The sequence below is a fragment of the Heterocephalus glaber genome, unplaced genomic scaffold (genome assembly GCF_053883595.1).
Source record: "Heterocephalus glaber isolate CG9 unplaced genomic scaffold, H.glaber_assembly_v1.0 deba00001733, whole genome shotgun sequence".
In the NCBI taxonomy this organism is placed as follows: Eukaryota; Metazoa; Chordata; class Mammalia; order Rodentia; family Bathyergidae; genus Heterocephalus; species Heterocephalus glaber.
Genome location: NW_028258444.1, coordinates 3363594 through 3389129, shown reverse-complemented (window position 1 = coordinate 3389129; position 25536 = coordinate 3363594). Strand labels below are relative to the sequence as shown.

The window sequence follows — 25536 nt, the reverse complement described above, 5'->3', positions numbered from 1 at the left end:
TTTGAGCTCCATCTCTTGTCATATCAGCAAGGGCCTTAGATTGTCATAGGAACACGAACCCTATGGTCAACAGTGCATGTGAGCTGTCTAGGTTGTGTAATCCTATGAGAATCTAATGACATACTGGAGATAAAGTGCCCAATGTAATACAGTAGAAATAAAGTACAATAAATGGAATGTGTGTGACTCATCCAGAATGCACCCCCACTCCTATCTGTGGTAAAACTGTCTTCCAAGAAGCCATCCTGTTTGCTGACAAGGCTGGGGACCACCAGAGTAGATCCCTGGAAGCCAGTGGAGAGCCAGTTTCCAGTTCTTCCCTCCTGGAAGGTCACTGTTCAGGGCCCCACCCTGCAAGGGTTTGGATCTGGAATGAGCCCCACAGGGCCCTGTTTCCCAGGTTTGCATGGAGTTGGTGGAAGCATTAAGAGGTGGGGCCTGGCAGGCAGTTGGTGCATCACTGAGCAGGGCATTCTCAGGGAGTCTTAGTCTCTTCTTTCCTTTGCTTCTGGGCCTCACAATAAGCAATCTTGCTCCACCTTGTGCTCCTACCAGGATATGCTGCCACAGGCCCAAATAAATGGGACTGTTGTGGATGGAAGTCTATAAAATTGTGAGACAGAACTGGGGATTTAGCTCAGTGGCACCGTGCCTGCCTTGCAAATGCAGAGTCCTGAGTTTGATCCCAGGTAACAAAATAATGAGAAGAATAAGAATAAGAATAATACTGTGAGACAAAATAAATCTTCTCTCTTTAGAGCTAGTCATCTCAGGAATTTATACAGATAAAGTGAATATTCACCACTGGCATAGGTGATTTCCAGGGCACTGTTCTATAGTGGACCAACTCTCCTTTGTCCCTCCTGACCCTTGAGACTATTAGGGCTCTGCTCAGCCTCTCACTGGTCTCCAGGGAAACAGGGAACCCAAAGGCGGGGCTTGGGCTTTTCCTCTCCAGGCCTGACCTGATCTATTGTAATAATCAGGTGTTACAGGCCAAAGCTGTATTGTTTTGTGTTTAATTTGGTTTCCTACATATTTTCAGAGGAAGACTTGACTGGAATAACATAGCCCCCTCATGAGAAAGAGGGAAAGTCTCCTTCACTTCTTATGCCCGCCACACATTCGTATTTTCTCCAGGTAGCTCTACAAGGAAATCAGTTCCCTGTTTCCTACCTTTCGGTTGCCAGAGATGAAACAATGATGATTAAGCTCCAGATTAGTACTTTTAAAAGAAAGATGGCCCCAAGATTTCTTTCAAAAGTTCCCTTTAGAAAAATCTTTTTTAAGAGCTAGGGATTTAGCTCAGCAGCACAGCACCTGCCTGGCAAGTGCGAGGTTCTGAGTTCAATCCCTGGTAACTAAAGAAAAAAAACCTTTTTTATAGCATCAAGAAAAATGAAGTGCTTAGGAATCAATCTAACAAAGGAAGTGAAAGGCCTATACATTGAAATGACAGTACTCTGAGAAAGGATATCGGAGACCATATCAGAAAATGGAAAGGTATCCCTTGTTACGTAGGGTAGGCAGAAAGCAATAGTGAAAATGGCCATACTTCCAAAACTGTTAACAGATTTTCTTTTTTTGCTTAAATTCTTTTATTGGTACATTTTAGGTATACAATACGTTTACATTTATCATTGGGTGTTTGTACCTGTACATGATGCATCTTGGTTCTTATTTTTTCCCTCATTACCTGTGTGCCCTCCACAACCTCCACCCTTCCCTATTTACAAAGACTTTGTTTCCATTTTTTTCTTTTCTCATAATTTTTTTGCATATCCTTTTATTGGTACATTTTAGGTATACAATAAAATGATATTCATCATTGGAAATTTGCACCTTTACATTACCTCTCTTGGTTCTTATTTTATCCCCCTTCCCCTGCCCTCCCTTCAACCCCTCCATCCCTCCCTATTTACAAAGACTTTGTTTCCTTTTATTCATTTTCTCATATTAATTCCATTCCCTTCTTTTCTTTCCCCTATCCCTCCCACTTCCCCTTTGCCCCTTTTCTTCCTATTTCACATTATCTATTATACCTTTTAGTCCTTATTTACACTTTCAGTTTCTCACACTAAAGAGACTATTTGGTATTTACACATGTGTGTCCTATTTATTTCACTTAAGAGTATCGCCTCAATGTACATCTATTTAGCTATAAATGTCTCTAATTTCTCATTTTTAATGGGTGAGTAGTACTCCATTTTATAAAAAAAACCACATTTTCTTGATCCAGCCTCCAGTTGATGGGCATTTGGGTTGTTTCCAAGTTTTAGCTATTACGAACTGTGCTGCCATGAACATGGGTGCACATATATCACTGTGGTATGATTCTGTTAATTCTTTGGGGAAGATCCCCAGTAGGGGAATAGCTGGGTCAAATGGGACTTCCAGTCCTAGTTCTTTGAGGTATCTCCATACTGATGTTTACAGTGGTTGCACCAGTCTGCACTCCCATGAGCAGTGGAGCAGGGTTCCTCTTTCCCCACAGCCCTGCCAGCATTTGGCTATTGATTGATTTCATGATAGCAGCCATTCTTTCTGGTGTGAGGTGGAATCTCACCATTGTTTTCATTTGCATCTCTCCAATGACCAGTGATGTTGAACATTTTTTCATATGTTTATTTGCCATTTCTACTTCTTTGTGTGAGAAATGTCTTTCATTTCAGATGCCCATTTTTTGATTGGGTCTTTAAATTTGGGAGGTCTGATTTTTTTAAGTTCTTTATAGATTCGAGATAGTAGACCTTTGTCTGAGGAAGAGCAGGTGAAGATTTTTTCCCACATTGTGGGTTGTCTCTTCACACTGCTGGTGGTTTCTCTTGCTGTGCAGAAGCTTTTTAGTAAGAAGAGATCCCACTTGTTGATTGTTTGTGCTAGTTCACAGGCAACTGAGGTTTTGTTCATAAAGTCTTTTCCTACCCCAATGTCTTCAAGAGTTCAACCTAACCTCTGTTCCAGTGGTTCAGCCTTTCTGTTTTTATATTTAGGTCTTTAATCCATTTCGATTTTAGTTTAGTGCATGGTGAGAGATATAGGTTGAGTTTTAGTCTTTGGCAAGTTGAAACCCAATTTCTCCAGTACCATTTATTAAAGAGGCTATCTTTCCTCCAGTGAGGGTGTTTGGCTCTTTGTCAAAGATGAGGTGGCTGAGTGTGTCTGGAGTTGTTTCTGCATCTTCTAATCTGTTCCACTGGTCCTCAGGTCTGTTTCTTTGCCAGTACCATGCTGTTTTGATCACAGTAGCTTTGTAGTATAGGTGCAAGGTTTGGTGTTGTAATATCCCCTGCCGTGTCTCTGTTATCTAGAATTGCTTTTGCTATTCTGGGTCTCTTCTTGTTCCAAATGAATTTTGGGATGGTTTTCTCAAGGTCCATGAAGTATGCTGCTGGGATTTCAACTGGGATTGCATTGAATCTATATAGCAATTTTGGAAGTATGGCCATTTTCACTATGTTGATCCTTCCTACCCAGGTGCAAGGGATGTCTTTCCATTTTCTGATATCCTCTTCCATATCTTTTTTCAAAGTGCTATAGTTTTCAGAGAAGAGGTCTTTGATTTCTTTCGTTAGGTTGATTCCTAGGTATTTCAGTTTTTTGGATGCTATTTTGAAAGGAATTATTTGCCCTATTTCTCTCTCAGTGGCTTTTGTTCATGTAGAGGAAAGCTATTGATTTTTGTGTGTTGACCTTGTAATCAGGTACTTTACTGAATTTGATTATTAAGTTTAGAAGATTTTTGTTGGAGTTCCTGGGGTCTTCTATATAGAGTATCATGTTATCTGCAAATAATGATAATTTGACTTCTTCATTTCCTATCTTTATTCCTTTTATTTCTTTCTCTTGCCTAACTGCCGTGGCTAATGTTTCTAAATCTATATTGCACAGGAGTGGTGATAGTGGACATCCTTGTCTTGTTCCTGCTTTTAGTATGAACAATTTCAGTTTTTGACCATTTAGTATGATATTGGCTTTTGGTTTTTTATAGATGGCTTTTATCAGATTGAAGTAGAGACCATCTATTTCAATTTTTTGAAGGGTTTTTAATCATAAATGCGTGTTAGATTTTGTCAAATGTTTTTTCTGCATCTATTAGATGATTATATGGATTTTGTCCTTATCTCTATTGATATGGTGTACTACATTGATTGATTTGTGTATGTTGAACCATCTCTGCATCCCTGGGATGAATCCCACTTGGTCAGGGTGTATGATCTTCTTGATGATTGTCTGCAATCTATTTGCCAGTATCTTGGTAAGGATTTTTGCATCTATGTTCATTAGTGAGATTGGCCTATAGTTCTCTTTTTCGGTTGGGTCTTTCTCTGCTTTGGGGATCCAGGTGATGCTTGCTTCCAGGAATGATTTCAGGAGTATTTCTTCCCTTTCAATTTCATTGAAGAGTTTAAACAGTAGTGGCAATAGTTCCTCTCTAAATGTCTTGTAGAATTCAGCGGTGAAGCCATCAGGACCCAGGCTTTCCTTGGTTGGTAAGTTTTTAATTACATTTTCAATTTCATTGATTGGTATTGGGTTATTTAGAATTTTTAGGTCCTCTTCATTCAACTTTGGCAATTCATATGTGTTTAGGAATCTGTCCATTTCTTCTGTGTTGTCCATCTTATTGGCATATAGGTTCTGGAAGTAGGTATTGATGATCCTCTGGATTTCTGCTGGGTCTGTTGTAATTTCACCCTTTTCATTCCTAATTGCATGGATTTGGGCCTTTTCTTTCCTTTCTCTGATAAGGTTGGCTAAGGGTTTGTCAATTTTGTTGATTCTTTCAAAGAACCAACTCTTGGCTTCATTGATTTTTTGTATTATTTTCTTAGTCTCCATTGCATTGATTTCTCCTCTGATCTTTATAATTTCCTCCCTTGTATGAGCTCTGGGGTTGTCCTGCTCTTCTTTTTCTGAAGCTTGAGTTTCAGCATCAGGTTGTTTAATTGGGCTCATTCTGTTTTCCTAATATGAGTATTCTCTGCTATGATTTTCCCTTGTAAGACTGCTTTCATTGTGTCCCATAGATTCTGATATGTTGTACTGTCATTGTCATTTAAGTGAAGGAACTGTCTGATTTCTTCTTTAATTTCCTCTGTGACCCATTGGTTATTCAGAAGTGTGTTGTTCAATTTCCATGTGTTTCTGAAATTTTTGCAGTTTCTTTTGGCATTGATTTCCAATTTCATTGCACTATGGCCTGATAATATAGAGGGGATAACTTCAATTCCTTTGCACTTACCTAAATATGTTCTATGAGGGAGTATGTGATCTATTTTGGAGAAAGACCCATGTGCAGCTGAAAAAAATGTGTATTCTGATTTTGTGGGGTGAAACACTCTGTAAACATCTGTTAAGTTCATATGTTCAAGAGTTCGATTGAGTTCTAGTATTTTGTTGCTTGTTTTTTGTCTAGTTGTTCTATCTATTTGTGACAGTGGGTTATTGAGGTCCCCCAGTACTATTGTATTAGTGCTTATATGGTTTTTAATGTCAGTTAGTATTTCTTTTATATAGTTGGGCGCACTAGTGTTTGGTGCATAGATATTTATGATTGTCATCTCTTCTTCTTGGATTGTTCACTTTACAAGGATATAGTGTCCTTCTTTGTCTCTGTTAATCAGTGTGGGTTTGAAATCCACTTGTTCTGCAAAGAGGATAGCTACCCCTGCTTTTTTTCTGGTTCCCGTTGTATGAAGTATTGTTTTCCACCCTTTAACTTTCAGTCTATGAGTTTGTTTTTGAATTAAGTATGTTTCTTGTATGCAGCATATTGTTGGATCTTGCTTCTTGACCCATTCTGCCAGTCTATTTCTTTTGATTGGTGAGTTGAGACCATTAACATTGATGGTTATAACTAATATGTATTGAGTTATCATTGTCATGACTTTTTCTTTTTGTTTGATCGTCCCCCTTTGATTTTAATTTCTTTTTGTGCCTGGTGGATTCATTCTGATGGGCTTCCTGGGGCTGTGATCCTCATTGTGTTTTCCTAGGATTTTGTCTAAAATTTTTTGGAGTGCTGGTTTTGTAGTCATGAAGTTCCTAAGGTGCTCTTTGTCATGAAAGTATCTTATTTCTCCATCAATTTTGAAAGAGTTTTGCAGGGTACATCAATCTGAGTTGGAGGTTGTTTTCCTTTAGGGCTTGAAACACATCACTCCAAGCTCTTCTTGCCTTGAGGGTTTGTGTTGAGAAGTCTGCTGTGATTCTGATGAGCTTTCCTTTGTATGTGATTTGTTTCTTTTCTCTAACTGCTTATAGAATTTTGTTCTTCTGTTGGGTTTCTGGAATCTTAACAATTATATGCCTATGTGTAGGTTTTTTTTGATCAAGGCTACTTGGAGTCCTGTACACCTCTTTTATCTGTATGTCAGGTTCTTTCGCCCTGCTTGGGAAGTTTTCTGCCATCACTTCTGTAAACAGTTTGTTTATGTCATCTGCAGTCTCTCCTGTTTCTTCATTGACTCCAATCAGTCTAATATTATTTTTCTTTGCATCATCTAGCACCTGCTGCACTGATTTCTCGTGGTCTTTTACAATTTTATCAAATTTTTTCTTTTCTTGGTTACTAATGGCAATCTTTTCTTCTATATCTGAAATTCTGTCTTCACATTGGCTCATTCTGCTGCATAGACTTTTGATGGAGTTTTTAATCTCCTGGAAATCTGTTTGCATCTGTTTTATAGCTTCAATTTGTTTCCTATATTGGCATTCCATCATTTTCCTCAGCTCCTCTATTTTTTTTATCTATATCCTCTCTAGATTTATTAATCATGTCTTGCACTATGTGCACAATCTTTGCTGTTATGTGAGAAATTATTTCTAATTTCATTTTTTTCCAGATCCTCTTTTGTTGCTAGTTCAGGGAGTCCCGGTAGTAGAGTATCAGAGTGTTCCATCTCATTTTTTCTTGGGGTTGCTGTAGGTGATCTAGAAGTCTGGCTCTGAGGCTTGTTTACCTGTCTTCTCATTTCGACAGGTGGCAGGGGTGCACGGCTCACCTCCTCTGTGCTAGGAGCTGTGGCATGCCTATCCAGAAGCCTCCTCCAGCCTAGGAGCCATGGCACACCTACCTGGAAGCCTCCTCCTGGCTCGGAGCTGTGGCACACTGACCTGGAAGTCTCCTCTGGGCTGAGAGCCATGGTACACCAACCCAGAGGCCTCCTCTTCATTGTGAGCTGTGGCACACCTACTGGAAGCCCCCTCCAGGCTGGGAACAGTAGCACCTACCCAGAAGCCTCCTCCTGGCTGGGAGCTGTGGCACACCGACCTGGAGGTCTCCTCTGGGCTGGGAGCTGTGGCACACTGAACTGGAGGCCTCCTCTGTGCTGGGAGAGTTGGTAGAGTTTTCAGTCCATAATTGGCTGGCTCCGAGGCTGGGATGGCAAACATGCATCAAAGAGGAGAAACAACATGGCACCTACAAGGTAGCAAAGGTAACAAGGGACTGTTAACACATTTAATGCAATCCCAATCAAAATTCCAATCAGCATACCTCCCAGAACTAGAGAAAACAACCCTAAAATTCATACGGAATCAGAAGAGACCCAAATAGCAAAAGCAATTCTGGACAACAAAGACAAGACAAGGGGCATCACAATCCCTGTTTTGAAGTCATATTACAAAGCTACTGTGATAAAAACAGCATGGTAATGGCAACAAAACAAAACAAAAACAAAAAAAAAGAAAAACAAAAGCAGACCTGAGGATCAATGGAACAGAATAAAAGATGCAGAAACAACTCCAACTATAATTAGCTACATTATCTTTGACAAAGGGGCCAAGCACCTTCACTGGAGAAAAGATAGCCTCTTTACTAAATGGTGCTGGGAAAACTGGCTTTTAACATGCTGAAGATTTAACCTAGATTCATGTCTCTCACCATGCACTAAACTAAGTTAAATGGATCAAAGATCTAAATAGTAAAACAGAAACATTAAATCTGCTGGAAGATAGAATAGGTAAAACTGTTGAAGACATAGGTGTAGGTAAAGACTTTATGAACAAAACCCCGATTGCACAGGAAATATTACAAAGAATCAACAACTGGGATCTTATCTAATTAAAAAGCTTTTGCACAACAAAAGAAAACACCAACAGAGTGAAGGGCCAAACCACCAAGTGGTAAAAATTTTTGCCAGCTGTTTCTCAGACCAAGGACTAATATCTAGAATATAAAAAGAACTAATTAAAAAATCAGATGCACCCTCAAATTTAAAGACCCAATTCCAAAAATGGGAATTTGAAATGAACAGACATTCTCAGATGAAGAAGTACAAACAATATATATATATATATATAAAATGTTTAACACCACTGGTCATTCAAGGCATGCAAAATAAAACAATGCTGAGATTCTATTTCACTCTAGAAAGAATGGCTATCATCTAGAAATTAGCCAATAACAAGTGCTGCCAGGGCTATAGGGAAAAAGGAACCCTACTCCGTTGCTGGAGTAAGTGTAAACTGGTACAACCACTGTGGAAATCAGTGTGGAGATTCCTCAAAAAACTAAAACTAGAGGTTCCATTTGACCCAGCTATTCCCCTCATAGGTATCTTCCTGAAAGAGTTAAAATGATCCTACTATTCTGATATATTCACACCCATGTTTATAGCATTGCTATAATAGCTAAATCTTGGAAACAGGCCCTATGCCCATCAAAAGATGAGTGGATAAAGAAAATGTGGTATTTATATATAATGGACCACTACTTTGCCATAAAGAAGGATAAACGAGTCATTTGTAAGAAAATAGATTCACTTTGAGACCATAATCTTAAGTGAAATAAATTGGACATACAAGTTTAAATATCACATTGTTTCTCTTGTGTGAGAAACTCAAAGGGTAAGTAAGAAGCATAATGGAGGATAGATATTGGGAAGCAAGAAGAAAATACTGAAATGGAAGGAGACCAAGGAGGGGAAGAAGGGGGAAGGGAAGGAAGAGAAAAGGAAAAAAGAGAATGGAAGGAAAAAAATTAGAAACAAAGCTTTCATAAATGGGGAGAGGAATAAGGGTTGAAGGGGAAGAGAATGGAAAAAAAGATATATTATGTACAGGTATAAATTCTCTATGATGAATGTAATCAACATGTATGACAAATATGAATAAATAAAGGTAAAGAAAGAAAATTTTATTAAAATAAAACTTTCCTATGGTTTGCTAGTTCATTTTTACCATCTACTCAGCTTCACAAGTAAATAAAAAAATTAAGCACATTAAGAAAGGGGAATAAACATGACTGATAAAAAATAGCCACATAACTTTGATAGTATAGTGTGGTATATAGTTGTTTGGTAACCATGGGGAGGTATGAAAACTTGTCTCTGAAGCAATCATTTGAAATTTAAGGCATGTGATAATAAAGGTTAATGTTTTGGAAACAAGAATTAACATTTTCCCGAAACAACCGGATCCTATCAATCAAATTGAAAACAACAGAGAAGCCGGGGAAGTTATGGGCAAAGGAGTGGTTCCTGGGCATCAGGAATTGAGGAGGTTTCTCACCTCCAGCCCATAGCTGCAGGGAGGCTGTGGCAGGCTTGTTCAGAGTCAGTGCAGGAGAGGCAGGTGGCCATGCTGTCATTCAAAACAGGGAATATATAAGTAGGTAGGGATTGGGAAGTAGATGCCTAATCACTGCTTAGTAGCAGGTTTTCCATTTTACCATAATGGAGAGAAAGAGAAGTAACATGAAAATTACTGAGAGAGGAAAGGAATGCTTTCACCCTCATCATCATAATTTTCATCAAAGTTCGCTTTTACTGAGCACACCTTGCTAGGTGTCAGACGTTCTGCAGAGCTCTGGATTTAGTCTTCACAATCAGCCCCTGAGTGTCTGTCACAGTTTAGTGGCCTGGCAAGCAGTCCAGTGGTGATCTGGCAAAGAGAGGCCTTGTTCTCTCTGTACATCTTGCCCAGAAACCATGTGATGCAAAATAAAGCAATTAGCTCAGGAACAGGTGTGAGTAGCTGGAGAATTAAAATTCTGCTACTAAGGAAACAGACTTCTGTGGAATCTTCCTTTCCATAAACAACTAATCTTTACTTTAGGGGTAAACAATAAGGCAGGATTTTGCTGGCCAGTAAAAATTTTACTGATGAATAAAGAATTTTACTGACTAGTAAAAAAATTTGCTGACCAGTAAAAATTCTTATGGAACCATCCTTTAAAAATACTTCAAAGTACAAAAGGTGTAATCTTGGTCCTGCTTAAAAATTTATCAGAAATATATTTATTTAAATGAAAGTAATAACAGGTAAAACTTAAAACATTAAGGGCAGATGATAGATAGGAAAACACTTTGTAGAGTGCTACATTTTATTTCCGTGGAAGGTACCTTACTATGTGTTAGTACCCATGTTGCCTCACAGTCATATTCTGCCACTTAGGTACAGTGGTTTTGACTCCCAGACCAAGCCCTGAACAGGGCAGGCTGTCTGGAGGGCAGTTTGTGGGGAGTATAAGGTCGCCCCTGGAGTAGGGTGGGGGCTGCCACAGGTGCAGAGGCAGGTTTTCTTGGCACACAGGGCGAGAGGGTTTATGGCACGATCCAGGGGTTTGTTATTGTCACTACCATCTCTCTGCTACTTGAGTACTGAGCGAAGAATAAAGGAAAAACATCAACACTTGGTTGTTTCCGTAAATGCAAGTTTTTCAGGATCATAAGGCTGCATCTCGAAAGTAGGCAGAATGCTCATTCCGTGAAATAGGTTATCAGATGGCTACAGCACTCTCCTAACCCCTCAAACTCCACAAGAAGGAGAGGGGGAAACCACTGAAGAACAGGGAAATGGAGAGCTGTGAGCCAAATGGAGGAGCAGGAATTTTCTGCTCTGTCCTCTAACTGGAAAGGCCATAATATTCAGCACTTGTCGAAGATGTTAAATTACTGAAAAACAACATCTAACACCACAATAAAGACCTGGCTGCAACATTTTCAATAATATAACTCCCCAAAATGACATCTGTGTGACATTTTTTATTTTTTGTAAGCTGTAGTGAAGTTTTAAAAAGCTTCACTGTATGCCTTTAGATTAACTCACATATGGAAGAACAGTCTGAGAAACAAGACTTAGCAGAAGAGTGAGAAAAGACAGGAGATTGTTATTTCTCCAGGAAAAAAAAAAATTTTTTTTTTGAGACAGGGTCTCACTATGTAGCTCAGGCTGGCTTCGAACTCACAGTGATCCTCCTGTGGAGAGAAATTATTTATCTCCAGTTATAATCTGTATTTCTTGGCATAGAAAAACTAGCATGATAGGTACTCCAACATCTTTGATAACACAGAATGTAAGCCGTGTTGTTGACTTATGGCAGGTGTTTTACCAGGGCCTTTGTGCCCGAGTCCATTAATTTTGGCTGTCCCAGACACTTGTTTGCCAGGAGGACCTAATCTAACTGGAGAGAATTCTGTGACTAGGACTGTCTCTGAGTAATAGGGCTGGCTTTGGCAGTGGCAGCCTGTGCAGTCACAGGAGACTGTGCTCAGGCAGTGCTTCTGGGAGGGCTCCATCCTTAGTATCCGCCAGGCTTGGTGATCTGATCAATAATTCTGGACAGTGCCCCTCATTGAATTTTACCCTCGGCTTCACAAATGATGTACTGAGTCTGCTGCAGGTGGGGACCGGGCAGAGCAGACCTCAAGACCATCTGTGAGGTGGTGATTCCCCCAACAAGATCACTTTTATAATTTAACAAAATAAAGAAGTGTGGCATTAAATGTATTAAAACAATGTGGTGCTGCCCCACATAAAACATGAAACACTTAATATTGATGAATGCAGTAAATATTTATACAGACCAACCAAGCCTTTAGATTTTCCTCATCATTTGCTCTTTCTCAAACAGCCATCAGTATGGAGGTTTGTTATCCACAAATTCACAATCACTTCCAAGCAGCTCTCCTGCAGTGGCTGCTTTTTTGGGTTTTGCTATCTTCCATTTAATTTTTTGAGTTTGCTTTCGTGAATTTTCCTGGAGACTCTAAATGGGGGGAAAAACAGAGGGTTTAACATTAAAGCTTTGGGGTAGCTATTGCTGTTTCTATTTTTCTTGGGAAGTAGCTATCCATTTTTTAAAAAACACTTATAGAAAAATTTAAAAATAGGAAAAATGTCGTGAGGTGAGTTTTAGGCAGTCCCCATAAACTCTTCTCACAATTGCAAGTGCTATGTGTGTTGGGGTGCCCTAGACCATCTCCATTTTGATAATTTGCTGGAAGTGCTCACAGAATTCCTTGAAAACTGTTCTGCTGGAAGCTGTGGATTATTACAGGGAAAGGTCACAGGTGAAACTCAGCCCAGGAAGAAAACACACAGGGACCACCACAGAAGCACTGGACACAGACTTGCTGTCGTTTCTCCCATGGAGCCAGGATGCACCATTCTGCAGGAACACATCACTCTCCACTGAGACAATGTGGGAGGACTACTGCCAGACGCAGAAGAGGCTGCATGTTCTAGTATTCAGGGTTTTGATGGGGCCCATCGCACACCCCCTGAATGGCTCATCTCACCTCCAGTGGCCCAGCTGTCAAGCTAAAGCCTGGATGGTTTCTAACTTGCAGAGATCCTCCTGCCTCAGCCTTCCAAGTACTGGGATTACAAAGGGGATTATTTGCTTCTAGGGTGGGAGCTAAATTATATAAGTGAAAGGAGGAAGTGTGTGGTAAATAAGAGTTGTTTAGAAAGGTCTATTATGCAGATGAGAGTCAGAGTTGTCTCTGGGTTAGCTCTCCTCCTGCTGAGAAGGGGATACCTTTCTAAATGGGAATTTATGTCCTGCTCCTAAACAGAGAGCTTTTAGCTCAAAGCAGTCCTGTTGCCAAAGTGGCATATCTGGTCTCTGTCATACTTTCAGTGTCCAGTTTCCCCAGAGGGCAGAACTGATACTATAAATCACTGTGTAAATCACTGTGTCAGACTAGCAGGTCACCCAAACCCCCAGCAGACTCTCCCAGGACATCCAGGGGCCACACAGTCACTTCCCAGCAGCAAGAGCAAAGGCAGATATCTCCAGATAAGGTTAATTCCTCTCTCCACAAGTATGATGACTCCTGCCCATTTTTATCACTCAAATTCAAAGTCATAATGCCAGTATTGGACAATGTTATTTCATTTGATATTATGCTGGGGTCAACTCATTCTGGTTCACAACAACTGATTTGTTAAATTCTTTGAAATCTTGTAAGCCAGTGGTTAAGCAAAGCCACTATATTGTTAAACTAACAATTATATAAATTAGATTAACTTGAAGATAATAAGCTTATCACTTTATAATTATTGTACTATTAACATGTTCTTGATCATATTTACTCCATTTGTATCCAGCTGGTAAAAATACTGTAGAACCATCCATCACTCCTTCTCCATGTAGGTCACCTTGGTAGCGTGAGGTCAACCAGGGTAAGAATGTTGACACCATGGAATTTAGCACACACTATGAATTGGGACATTGTCTTGTATTCTTTCATGTTGAGAAGGAGCTTTCTGCTGATCCAGCCTGTTACTAGCTGCTATGAGAGTATTTTGTAGCTTATGGCAACATTGGGTTAAATGGCAAATTAATTTGATATATAAAGTACATCTAGAGCTCATGAATCCGATGGGAAATTTTTCTAAAAAAATTAACTCTTCATAAAAATCTGTTTGTGTATGTCTGAATTTAATTTTAAATGCAAATTTATACAATGACATTTTAGTGCTTCCTCTGACATTTCATGTAAATTGTGGAAGTTGTATAAGAAACTAAAAGTAGATATTTTGATTTTATGTATTTAAATGTAAAATAAAAATATGTAATTTAAATTTCATTCATGTGAAAATAGTGTCCTTGTCTGTTTGCAGAATAATGTTAAAATTTAATTTCTGAGACTGCAGATATTTACTTTGTAATGTTGTAGGATTCATCCAGAGACTTGAAACTCTTTGGAGAATTCTAGCAAGTTCTTTTTTTTGATGGGGTTCAGGACATACTATGGCCAAACACAGCCCTTTGAATACCAAGTATTTTTAGCTGAAGGAACTCAAGAAATGGGAGCTGTGGAAAGGACTTGCTGACTTTCCCCTGAAGCAAATCATAAGACCAGTGTTAGTAAGATTTCCGTCACTATAATAAATACCTGAGATAATCAACATTAAAGAGGCAAGGTTTTTTTGGCTCATGTTTTCAGGGGTCCAGCTCATGACCAGTGGACAACACTATTCTGGGCCTGTGGTGAGGCAGCACATCATGGTGGGAGCACCAGGGGGAGAAGGAAAGGAGAGGAGGAAGAAAGGGAAGAGGAAGAAAAGGAGGAGAAGGAAGAGGAGCAAAACTGTGCACCTCAGGCAGGAAGCCAAAGAGAGGAAGAGACGGAGGCTGGGGTCCCACTGTCCTTCTGAGGGCCAACCCAGGGACCTGGAACCTCCCACGAGGCCCCACATCCTTACACTGTGCCACCTCCCAGCAGTGCTACTCTGCAGAACAGCTTTTCACATTCCTTTGGGGGACACCAGATCCAAAGTAGCAACCAGCATGAAGTGGGGCCCTCCCATGTCTGGAGGAAAGGAACACTGTAATCTCCAAAGATGGTGGGCACCAGAAGGGATCTGAAGAAGCAGGCCTTGGAAAGTCCCCCAAGTTCACCTCACTAATTCATCCCCTTTTGGTCTTGGCCCATGTCCATGCTTTGCTACTCCCCATCAAATCATGTATGAAAACAACCAGGGCAACTGTTTCTTCAGGTCTTTATTTCCTTAGGAAGTTTCTTATGTTTTGTAAAATTTATACTAAATTGTATGTATTTGTCTCATTAATCTATCTTTTGTTACACAGATCCAGAAAAGAAGCATAAAGGGTAGGAGGAAAAGGATACTATTCTCTCTGCAACCGAAGAGAATTCTTGCTGTGACAGGCCAGGGTGGTCAGCATCACCTGAGGAAAACGGAAGATAAGATATTGAGGGTGAAGGTGAGGGTTATTACCAAACTGATCTAGCAGGATTCTTGCTAAAACTGGATTTTACAAGAAAGTGTTCCTTTTTCAAGGGCCTAAAAGGTTAAGAGGCCGACCAGTTTGCCTAAACAAAGAAATCTTTCTCTGAAGTTACTTGAAATTTGTTTTATTAAGATACTTGCCCTTGACATACTTTTAGTTTTGTCCTACTCTCTTTGAAGATGTGATCCATTAATTTGCATGAGTGACTTAATCTGTGTGAGCCTCGGGAAGGCTCTTCTGTAGTAATTTATGCTTTAAATTGCTCTGAGTGGACAAAGGGTGTCTTAGAAGGTAGTATTCCTCTAATTACCAATCCTTTAAAAATAATCAAGCGTCTGAGGAACGAGAATTAAATCTCATTTCCTTTCAGGCCCCTTTATTAGCCAAGATGAGTGTTTTACATCTTAAGAGAGGAGCAGTGGGCTTGATGTGCTGGTGTATCAATGTAAGCCTCTCTCTGACATCAGTACTTCTACAGTTTTCCTTAATACAGAGAAGTATTGAATCAGGAAGTGAGGGGCTGCAAAGGAACTGTCTGATTTTAAAAGAAATTCACGTATTGGTCCGTACTTGAGGAAACTCGAGGTATCTCACTACAGATGCTTCTTGGCTCCCAAGGAGTCACCTCTAATCAAAGCAGTGTAAATTGCAGATATCCTAAATTGAAATTCGATGAATACACCTATATCATAACTTAGCAACACGTACCTGGCTGCCACCTTTGTGATTGAGTGGCTGACTGCTGGCTTAAGAAAATGAAGTCTTACTCCACTGCATGTGTTCTGCTTTCTTATCGCGGTAACGTTGAAGAATTATAGGTGGAAACATCATAAATCCTGGACCTTCTCCATTCTGAGTTAGCCTCAAATTCATCACTTGAAGTAAATGCCCCTGGACCCACAGAAGGCTTAGTGCAGCGCTGTGCTCAGAAACCTGGCTCCCTTCTGGCGGGGGGTGGGGGGGGGTGCATCCCTTCTTTCCTTTGCCTCTGGGGTCTCAGCCCTTAGTCTTTCATGTCTTTCCATTGTCCTGGACAGCTCAGAGCCTGCTTTCGACTAAGGAAGATGAGAAGGGGAGGGCAGGAATGTGCCTTTTAGTAAGGTGACAGAAGGGTGACTTGAGGGAGAGGACAGTTTGCTGTCTACAAAAATCTATTATTAGTTGGGCAAGGTGACACACACCTGTAATCCCAGCTACTGGGAAGGCTGAGGCAGAGGACTGCAAATCTGAGACAAGCCTGGGCCCTGTCTCAAAACAAACAAATACAAAGGACTGAGAGTGTAGCTCAGTGGTAGAGTGCTTGCCTAGCATGTTCCAGGTCAAGTCCTGGGTTCAATCCCAGTGCTTGAAAAGAAAAATCTATTATTGAAGTCTCCCTTTTGGGTTAAGATACTTCTGTAGAAATCTATTAATTATAGATAAGACTGATGCATTAGCCTATCAATGATAGCATGTTACACCTAGTACCATTTTGGCAGGACAATTCCACTACTTTGTATGGTGGTAACATGGCACCCACGCATACACAAACACATACACTCTACCGGCAGCTTTGGTCATCCAATCCTACTTAGCACATTGAAGCACAAACTATGCCCTTAATATATTTTTATTATGTGAAGAGGAAAAGCTGTAGTGTGTTGTGTGGGGAAATGAGAGATTTAGGCATGTGTACGGTCTGGATATTAAAACTTAGCAAGTGTCAAAAGGTTTAAAAAAAGATAAAAACATCGGATGTTCAGGATTTCCAGTTTCAGTTCTCATTCATTAATTTCATTTTTATCAAAAACAAAACAAAATGTGAAAGTGAAAAGGGTGAAATATATCCTGGTTTGGAAAATGCTTGTCTTAATTCTCTTTCAACTGCTCAGGTATGTCTTACTAAAATAACCACACCCTACCCCAAAACCCAAAAAACTGGCTGTTGTCTTCATGCAATGCTCAGATAGAACAATTTTTGCTTTATATTTCATTGAAACCAAAGGGCTTAAGAATTTTGATAGGCTAGGAATAAAACGACTCTTTAAATTCCCAGGTAATTTCAGCAAGGAAGCAAGGGGGTATTTACCAGAGGCCTGAGTGAAACATCTTAATGATTTTTCAGTTCTGGAGAAATGCTTGTCACTATCAGCCTGGGATATGTAATTGACTTACATAGTATAAGGAAGTTTAACAGCCCATGCCAAAGGCCTTAGCAGAAGTTTTTGTTTTTGTTTGGAGGGGTTATTTTCTTAAATTTGGATTGCCTGAGCAGGAGCAGTTCAAAAGCCCACAGCCCAGGAAATAATAATCGGATCCAAGAGATCCACTTAGGAGGAAAAAGTAATTTGCTTGGCACCTCCCGGATTGTCTAGGAGTTTAAGTAAAAAAAGAGAACTGTTCCCCAAGCCCATTCTGCGTTCAAACCCACCCCAGTCTCGCACTCAGGCTTCCCTGGCCGGGCAAAGCGGGGGCAGCCGCGCCTTCCCCAACCGCGCTGCGTCCCGCGGGGACACCTGAGGTCCCGGACGGCGGGCGGGTGTAGAGGGCTCCCAGCCGCCTGGTCCCGGGCGACGCCACGGCGCTGTGGGGCGCAGCGCGGACGGGATAGGAGAGGCGGGGGAGGGGGGGGGGCGGGGCGCGAGGAGGCCGGGGATCCCGGGATCTCGGGGTCGCGGGGCGCGGGAGACGCACCGGGTACCAGGTGCCTCCCCCCCGGCGGACGGGGGGCGGGGGCGGGGCGGGCATGCGCAGTGGGCGGCGCGCCGGCGGGCGGGGCGCTGTTTCCCCGCAGCGGGGCCAGGCGCGCGGTGCGGCGCGGAGCGGGCCGGTAAGCCGCGCGAGCCCGAGCCGAGCCCACCTCCCGGTGCCCCGCGCTACCCGACCCCGGCGGGGGAGAATGCCAGACGCGCTGGCGCGGCCCGGGCGGCGGCGGGGACGCGATGGGGGCCGGCGGGGACCGCACGCGCTGCAGGCGGCCGGGTTGCGGGCTGGCGCCGGCCGGGGCCGCAGCGTTGCTGGCCGGGGCGAGCTGCCTGTGCTTCTGCCGCTCTCTGCGCGGCGAGTTCGTGCACGACGACGTGTGGGCCATCGTGCACAACCCCGACGTGCGTCCCGGCGCGCCCCTGCGCTGGGGCGTCTTCGCCAACGACTTCTGGGGCAAGGGCATGGCCGAGAACACCAGCCACAAGTCCTACCGGCCGCTGTGCGTCCTCACCTTCAAGTGAGTGCCCGGCCCGCCCGCCAGAGAGGTGCGGACTGCGGGGCTGGGCTCAGTCATCTGCCCGCGCTCCGCGCCTCCTTCCCGGAGTCCACACCGCCGGCTCTGGGCGCCGGAGTTGAGAGCGAGTTGCCCGCGCGCGCGCTCGGTCCCGGCGGCCGGGGCTCCATTGGGTCACCCGCGCCCGGCCTGGAGCCGAGGGGACGCGGTGGCGGCGGGGGCGACGTCTCCCGGCCGGGCGTGACTCAGAGAGAGGCGCAGCCCCGCGGGGCACGCGACCCGGGGAGGCCAAGGAGCCAGAGCTGCTGGGACTGCATGCGGGGGAGAAGCCGGGAGGGAGCTTCCTCTGCCCAGAGCACTGGCCTTGCGCCCCGGGCGGCGCGCCTTGCAAGCTCCCCCTCTCCGCGGCTCCGTGCCCAGACTTCGGAGGGTGCCGCGCGAGGTGTCTCCGGGGACCCTTGCAGTCCCGGCGGAGAGAATTTCTCTTTTACAACCCTGGAGTCATGATTCAGCATTTCTGGTGTGAGAAGAGTGAAGGGAACCGAGAGTACCTGGGTTTTTGTAGGGTGGGGTGTTTTGCTGTCCCGAGGGAAGTCGAGAGGGGCTCGGTGTGAAGTGCTGTCTCTCCCTGGAATCTCTAGCGTGGCTCCACCCCTTGTAGTTTGGCTGAGCCTTGAAACTAATGGTAATGCGCCGGACAGAACTGGCGAAGTAATGTTGGCTCGGGTTTATCAGCGTTTTAATTCTTTTCCGAGGGGTGTAGGAGGAGCCCGGGGTTATGGTAATAATTATTTGAGAAAGGGTCGGCTGTCCACCCGGCCCCGTTCCTTGAGAGGTGGCTCCTGACTTAGAAAAGGAAACCATGGCAATTGGCAACAATCTGTGGGACTTTGGCTTAATTTTTCCCCTTAAAGTTCGATGTTTGAAAAAGGGTGGGAAATTACACATTCGACTCTGAAGAGAATATAAATTGTTCTCAGGAAGAGTTCTGATTTCTAACTTTCAGTTTTCCAAATGTTTCTTAATGTGTCTTTTGCATAAATATAAATTTCACATCTAGATGGACCTAAATTTTCATTTATTACGTGAGGGCTGTTGATGCAGGTTTGGAAGTTCACCGCGTGAAGAATGCTGGATTTACCACGGCCCCCGGGTGGACACTGGTCCCATCTTAAAAGGTCAGGGCTGTTGCTGGAGGGCCGGGAAGAGTGTTTTCAGGTCTGGATTCTCCAGAATTTTTGAAGTTTTGTTATAGAGGTGGCAGGGACAGAGGAGAGGGATAGAGAGAGGGAGCAGGGAAGGTCAGTGGTGAAGTAGGAAAGTAGCAGGGAATTGGTAGAGAGGGGGGCCAGGAAGCTCTTCATTCCCGGTAATCCATGCTTGTAAAAAGCACTTTGGCTCTGAAAGGCGTGGTTTTTTTGGGGGTGGGGGGGAGTTGGCACCAGGGATCGAACTCTGAACTTTCCACTTTCGAGGGAGGTGGCGGCACCACTGAGCTAAATTCCTTGTCTTGTGGCTTTTTTGATATTACTTGCTGTGAAAGAAACTTTTTGAGAAGATTGAGTTGCAAATCTAGGGAGCGCTCCTTGGAAAGGTGCCCATTCCGAAAGGGAAAGTTTGGGAGCCCGTCCTTCACCTGCATCGACTTACTGAGGACCAGACAGCGTGTCTGGTCTGTCACCTGAGGGAAACCATGCCTTCTGGCACAGTGGCTGCGAGCTGGGGGACACAGGTGGGTTCAGACCCGCTTGACCTTAAGAATGTGCATGGAAGGACAATGTCTCATCTGTTAACAGTCCACTGTGCACTGCTTTACGTAGACATGTCTTTATGACGTTGAGGTAGTTGGGAACAATTCAGGTGGCCCTTTAAAGTTGTGCAATAGGTTTGAGCTTTGTCTTAAATTAGGCTTGTTTGAGCAAAAGCCTTTGAAACTTCACAAACTCATTGCAAAACCCCTTTTGAGAGAATTGTACGTTCCTGTGCAGTTGTGAGTGATTATACAGAGACCCTCTATGCCCCTTATCCTTTTTCTACCCATGGTAACATTTTGCATAGCTTTAGTATAATATTAAGACCAGGAAACTGATATTGATACAGACTGCTAGTACTTTTATTCACATCTCACTGGTTTTACACATATGCTTTTTATGATCTTGGTAAGTATGTGTTTGGTTCTATCACACGTTGATTTCTGCAACTACTGTGTTCCATCTCTGGAACATAGATGGATCAGTTCCCTCTCAAGGATACCTCCTGCTTCCCTATGACATCAGTGAACACCTGTCCATAAATCTCCACCCTAATCCATAACAGTACGAATTCTCTGTCTCTGTAACTTTGTCTTTTCAATAACGTTATATTAGTGAAATCATGTAGTGTATCATATATTGACATTGGCTTTTTTTCATTTGGCATGAATCTGGAGTTTCATTCAGATTGTTCATGTGTGAATAGTTTGTTCCTTTGTATTGCTGAGTAGTATTCCATTGTATGGATACCACAGTTTCCTTAACCAGTCACTGTGTTAAGGATATCTGGGTCGCTTCCGGTTTATGGCTGCTGTAAACATTCAATTGCTTGTACATTTTTATTTCTGTAGGGAAAATGCCTAGATGTACAATTGCTGCATCATATAATGGCTGCATGTGTAGCTGTTTATGAAACTGCAGAACTGTTTTTCAGAAATTCCTACCAGCAGTGTAGGACTAATCCAATTTCTGTGCTTTTTTTTCAGAACTTGATGTCATTTCTGGTTTGTTTTTTTTTGGCTGAGGATTGTGAACCCAGGGCCTCATGTGGGGCTACATCCCCACCCCTTTTTATTTTCTTTATTTTTGATACAGGTTCTTGCTAAGTTGCCCAGGCTGGTTTTAGATTTGTGATCCTTCTGTTTTGGTATTGGGATTATGTGCATGTGCTACCACACCCGCTGTTGCTGTTTTTTTATTATAGCCATTCTGACAGTTGTGTGGTGGGATCATACTACATGTAGTTGTTTCCTTAGTGGCTGATGATGTTAAACATCTTTTTGTGTATTGATTTGTGCTCTGTATAGTCTCTTTGTTAAATGTGACTTGGTGTCATTTGTCTATTTTCTAAGTGCATGTTTTTAAATGTTGAGTTTTGAAGATCTTTATATAGTCTTTAAGTACATGTTGTTTGTCAAGTATGTGGTTGGCAAATAATTTTTTTCCTTTCTGTAGCTTATAATTTTGTCCTCCTGCCAGGGGTCTTTCCCAGTGTACAACACAAACTTTATTTCCTTTATTAAAAGTAAGTGTATCATCTTTGATTCATGGGATGTATGTCACAAATACTGAGAGCTAGAATTTCCCTTAGGAATAAACATAATCGATAGAATAATGCATTTGCTGTAGTGGTGCTTTGTGTGTGTACTAATAAACAGTAAAGGTGCTTGCTCATGGAGTAAAGATGCTAATCACAATTTTTCTCTCATAGGAAATGAGCCAAAGGTGGAAAGAGGAAATGGGTTACCAGAACATCTACTTTCACCAGTTTTGGGGATACAGGCTAGTGAAAGATGAAGACAGTTTACCAGAATGTGATGGCTCTGTGCTACTTCAGTATAGCTGAGTTAAAATTATGTTTCCTGGAATTCCCTTCCCAGGAGTACCCTGCTTTTGGGCTGACCACAGAGGCATTTTCTCTGAGCTTTGGAGGGTGGAAGTGAAGCCATGATCACACACACACGGGGCAGTGTAGACCATAGATTGTTGCAGAAGGCCTGGCTGCCTTGCAGTTAGTGTGCAGCAGCTGAGCCCTGGCTCCTCCACCTTCTCCAGGGCTCCACCTTCAGCCACCTGCATCGCTGGAGCAGGTGTGTCAGGCTCTGCAGGAGGAGAGAACCAGAGGTTTTGCCAGCCATTCTCATTTGGTTGAGCTTTGGAGGCAGCTAGAAACCAGTGCATGTTCCCCACTCATCCTGTGGGGTCCAGCTCATCCCCACTTTCTTCTCTTCTGGAGTGGCTGCCCTGCTGGCCTGGGTCTTCTGTTATAGACACAAGCACACTTAATAGCTCTAACCAGCTCCCACCATTGTGAAAAATCAGCACTCTATAGTAAATCCTTTGCTTCTGGATCATTCCTAGTGATTCTGTTTTGCTGGCCAAGCACTGATAAAAATGAAGTGTTCCTTCAAGTACATTTAGAATTCTGATTAATTTCTATTTCTAATCAAACTTTATACATTCATTCTTTTCATAAGATTGTGTCGAAAGGCATGCAGGAACATTTTTAGATCATAGTAGAGCAGAGCAGAATCTAAACATCTGTGAAAACTGAACCTGCAGAAGTAACCTTTTTTACTTTGCTGCTTTATTCCTGACTGGCCATGAGCTGTTTGCAGCTCTGAATTCAGGAGGAAAGCATCAAGCTACGTTATAGGCACTGTAGACCCTTTGATCCTTTGAGTGTCCCTTATTCATATGATTCTGACTGATTTAAAAGGTACGTAGGTTTTTAATTTTATCCTCCTTCCTTTCCTCTTGGGAAGAAGCTGCTGCAGAATTGTTAGCAGTGTCTTTTCATGCAGTAAGTCAGTGAGGTCAACTTCATAAGGAAAAGGAGTTTTTGATTTTAAAAACAGGGAAACTAAGGTAAAGTAAAGGACCTTAAACTCATGATTCTCTTTCCATTGTTAGGCTATTAGATCATAGTTTGCTACAAAGTCTTATTGAAGGCTTCTGATGGTAGATAAAGCATAAGAGAGAAGTGGGTGTTTTAAAATGTCAGAGCTAAAAAATAGAATATCTTAATATGTGCAGCTGTAAGAATTTGCAGTGTTTTACTGTTTGATTTTGAGTTTCTTTGCAGTAGTTTGCATCTTTTAGTCATGAGCGATACGCCAACTATGAAAATAAGAACCAGCCTCCATCCCCACACCTAAGAGAAATGAAACATTGCTTTTGGTTCTGTTCCTTTTGATTTGGCCTCTGTGGGTTTTACTTTGCTACAGTGTGTGCTGCTCCAAGGCAGGCAGGTTTGTTAAGTCTGTCATATGAGACCTGGGAAGATGGTCTAGGTGCTTGACCAGGTTGTCTGACATACTCAGTGATGGAAACAGCCAAGGTAAGCAGAATTGGAAGAACTGGAGGCAGTAAAGATTTATAGAGAAGAGCCAGGCATGGTGGCTTATGCCCATAATCCCAGCATTTGGGAGGCTGAGGCAGGAGGATAGCCACAAGTTCGAGGCTAGCCTAGGCTACATAGTGAGTTCAAGGCAAGCCTGAACTACATAGACCCTGCCTCAAAGAAAAAAAAAGATTTCATAAGAATGAAAACAAAAAAGCCTTTAAGAATTTTATTGCAGACTCAGGTTAATTTAGAGACCACAGAGGAGGAGACTATGGTTATTGCCTGGGAGGATGTGCTCTGATTCAAGATAAGCTCAGACTGTAGTCTGGTAGGAGGGATGGAGAATGAGAGGAATGTTCTTTTTGGATCATTGGGGTTTTACAAGTAAGCCCCTGAATGAAGGGTTGGAAATCACCTTCTGAAATGCTTTATTTTTTTGATCAGCAAATGTCTTTTCTTTCTTCTTTTGGAGTTACATTCATATTTTTCCAGACTTTGAATATATAATCATTCCACTAAAAAAGAGGGATGAGGAATGTTTGATCATGCCAAAGTAATGTCAGTACTCTGTTTTTGAAGGGAGGTAGGCTTCAGTCCCTCAGGGCACTCTAAACGGACCTCTGTCCACCCAGCCTCCTGGCATCTTTGTTCCTGTACTGGCCAGACTGCACTTCCGGGGCCTAGGCACTTGGGTTTCTTCTTCCCTGATAAGCAAACGGCTTACTCTCTCTCCACCTTTGGTTCTGCCTTGATGTCACCTCAGCCTGGAGCCCTTCCCCAGCCACCTGATCTAAAGGAGCAAATGCTCCTTCATGTGTCACCCCACGTCTCACCTCGTTTGCTTTCCTATCCCTTATTGCATCGTTTTTTTGTTGTTGGCTTGAATGGCCCCTCATTACGTTGTGAGCTGCACAAGGTAGATCTCTAGCTGGAACTCTATGGGCCTGCAGAGTAGGGGCCCAGAAATGATTGTCCAAATAAAGGATTAGCATTTTATTGTCCACTAAAAAAACCTGATAAATCATTTTTGTGACTCTGTGATTCTTTTAGGTTATTAAGATTGGTGCACTTACCTACTTTACCTTTTTTCTTCCTTTGAAAGAGAAGCGGAGATGAGATTAGGAATTTCCGTGGGCACATGTGTTCCCTTGAGTCTAGCTTAGTGGGAGATCATGGGCAGCTTTGATTCTTGAAGGGGTAATCCCTTCTTTAACGTAACTTGCTGAGATTATCACTTGCTAGAGAGGATGAGAATCTTCAGCACTGGGATCTTCCTCCCCTTGGGTGGCATTAAAGCATACATGGTTGTTGAATGCTTGCCACAAAGTTCAAGTCTAGAGACAACAGCTTTACCTTTGAGGCAAACCCAGAATTACAGGAGTTTTGTCCATATCCTTCTCCCAGGAACCTAAAATTCATCCTGTCAGTGCCCTAATTTCTATAAGGAATGACTTTTTTTAGTCAGTGGGGTAGACATGAAATATTTTTTGTTGGATTAAATGAAGTGCAAGGGTCTCAAGCTACTTGATGAAAACAATTAACTGACTAGGACTTCTAGTGTTGCATAAAGAATTTGTCTGGTTTCTGTCTTGGATTCCTGGCAGGGAGCTTTAAACCCTTGGAATTTTCCACATGATAAGAATTTCTCTATTATTCATGGCAGATTTCTGGGGCCACTACCCAAGTCTATGCTAAGGAGGAGGGACTTGTGACAGATCCCAGATGGTCTCAGAATGGAGAGCAGCCATGCTGGGAAGACCAGTCATCTGATTAGAGAGTAGGGACTCTGAGCACTGTGCCATCAGCCCTACCTCCCAGCCTTCTGAGAGGGCAGGGGTTGGAGACTGGGGTCAGTCATGTAGCCAGAGATGCCGTCAGTCAGGCCTATGCCGTGAAACCCAATAGGAACATGACCCCAGCACTGGGTTGAACTTCTGGGAGGGTGATACATCCTGAAGACACAGGATATTTGTATTTCGCAGTCTCCCAGGCCCTGTGCCATGGGTTTCTTTTGTTGACTTGTCCTGATTTGGGTTCTTTATAATCAAATTGTAATAATAAGTATAGTGATTCCCTTAACTTTGTGAATCATTCTTATGAATTATAGAACTGAGAGCTATGGGGAGGCCTGCTTTTGTAGCCAGTCAAGCAGAAGTGAAGGCAGCTAGGGGCCCCAGACTTGTGGCTTATGTTTGAGTGTGTGGTCTGGTGGCATTTGTTGCCTTTCACCTATCATAGCTCTGTTAGCTTT

At 42.6% G+C, this 25536-nt stretch overlaps 1 protein-coding gene and 1 long non-coding RNA gene across 4 annotated transcripts in view; one reads left to right on the top strand and one right to left on the bottom strand.

The window, feature by feature from the left end:
- Positions 1-1574: 1574 nt before the first annotated feature.
- Positions 1575-18950, bottom strand: LOC147821462 (uncharacterized). Of its 2 annotated transcripts, none has more exons than XR_015446900.1 (3): positions 18740-18950; positions 11814-11995; positions 1575-7426 (listed from the first exon to the last, which is right to left on the bottom strand). It is a non-coding gene; the product is annotated as an uncharacterized LOC147821462 (long non-coding RNA). The 2 variants fall into 2 exon arrangements; XR_015446899.1 differs by lacking the exons at positions 1575-7426; positions 11814-11995 and adding exons at positions 12023-14926; positions 15698-16044.
- Positions 17844-25536, top strand: part of Tmtc1 (transmembrane O-mannosyltransferase targeting cadherins 1) — a 258438-nt gene continuing 250745 nt past the window's right edge. Inside the window, exon 1 of one of the 2 annotated variants that reach the window (XM_087199944.1) lies at positions 17844-18191. In XM_087199944.1, the coding sequence (XP_087056070.1) occupies positions 17911-18191 (281 nt within the window). In that variant the 5' untranslated portion in view covers positions 17844-17910. Of the gene's footprint in view, positions 18192-19128; positions 19367-25536 lie in introns of those variants that run through there. The other variant, XM_087199945.1, reaches the window with a different exon arrangement.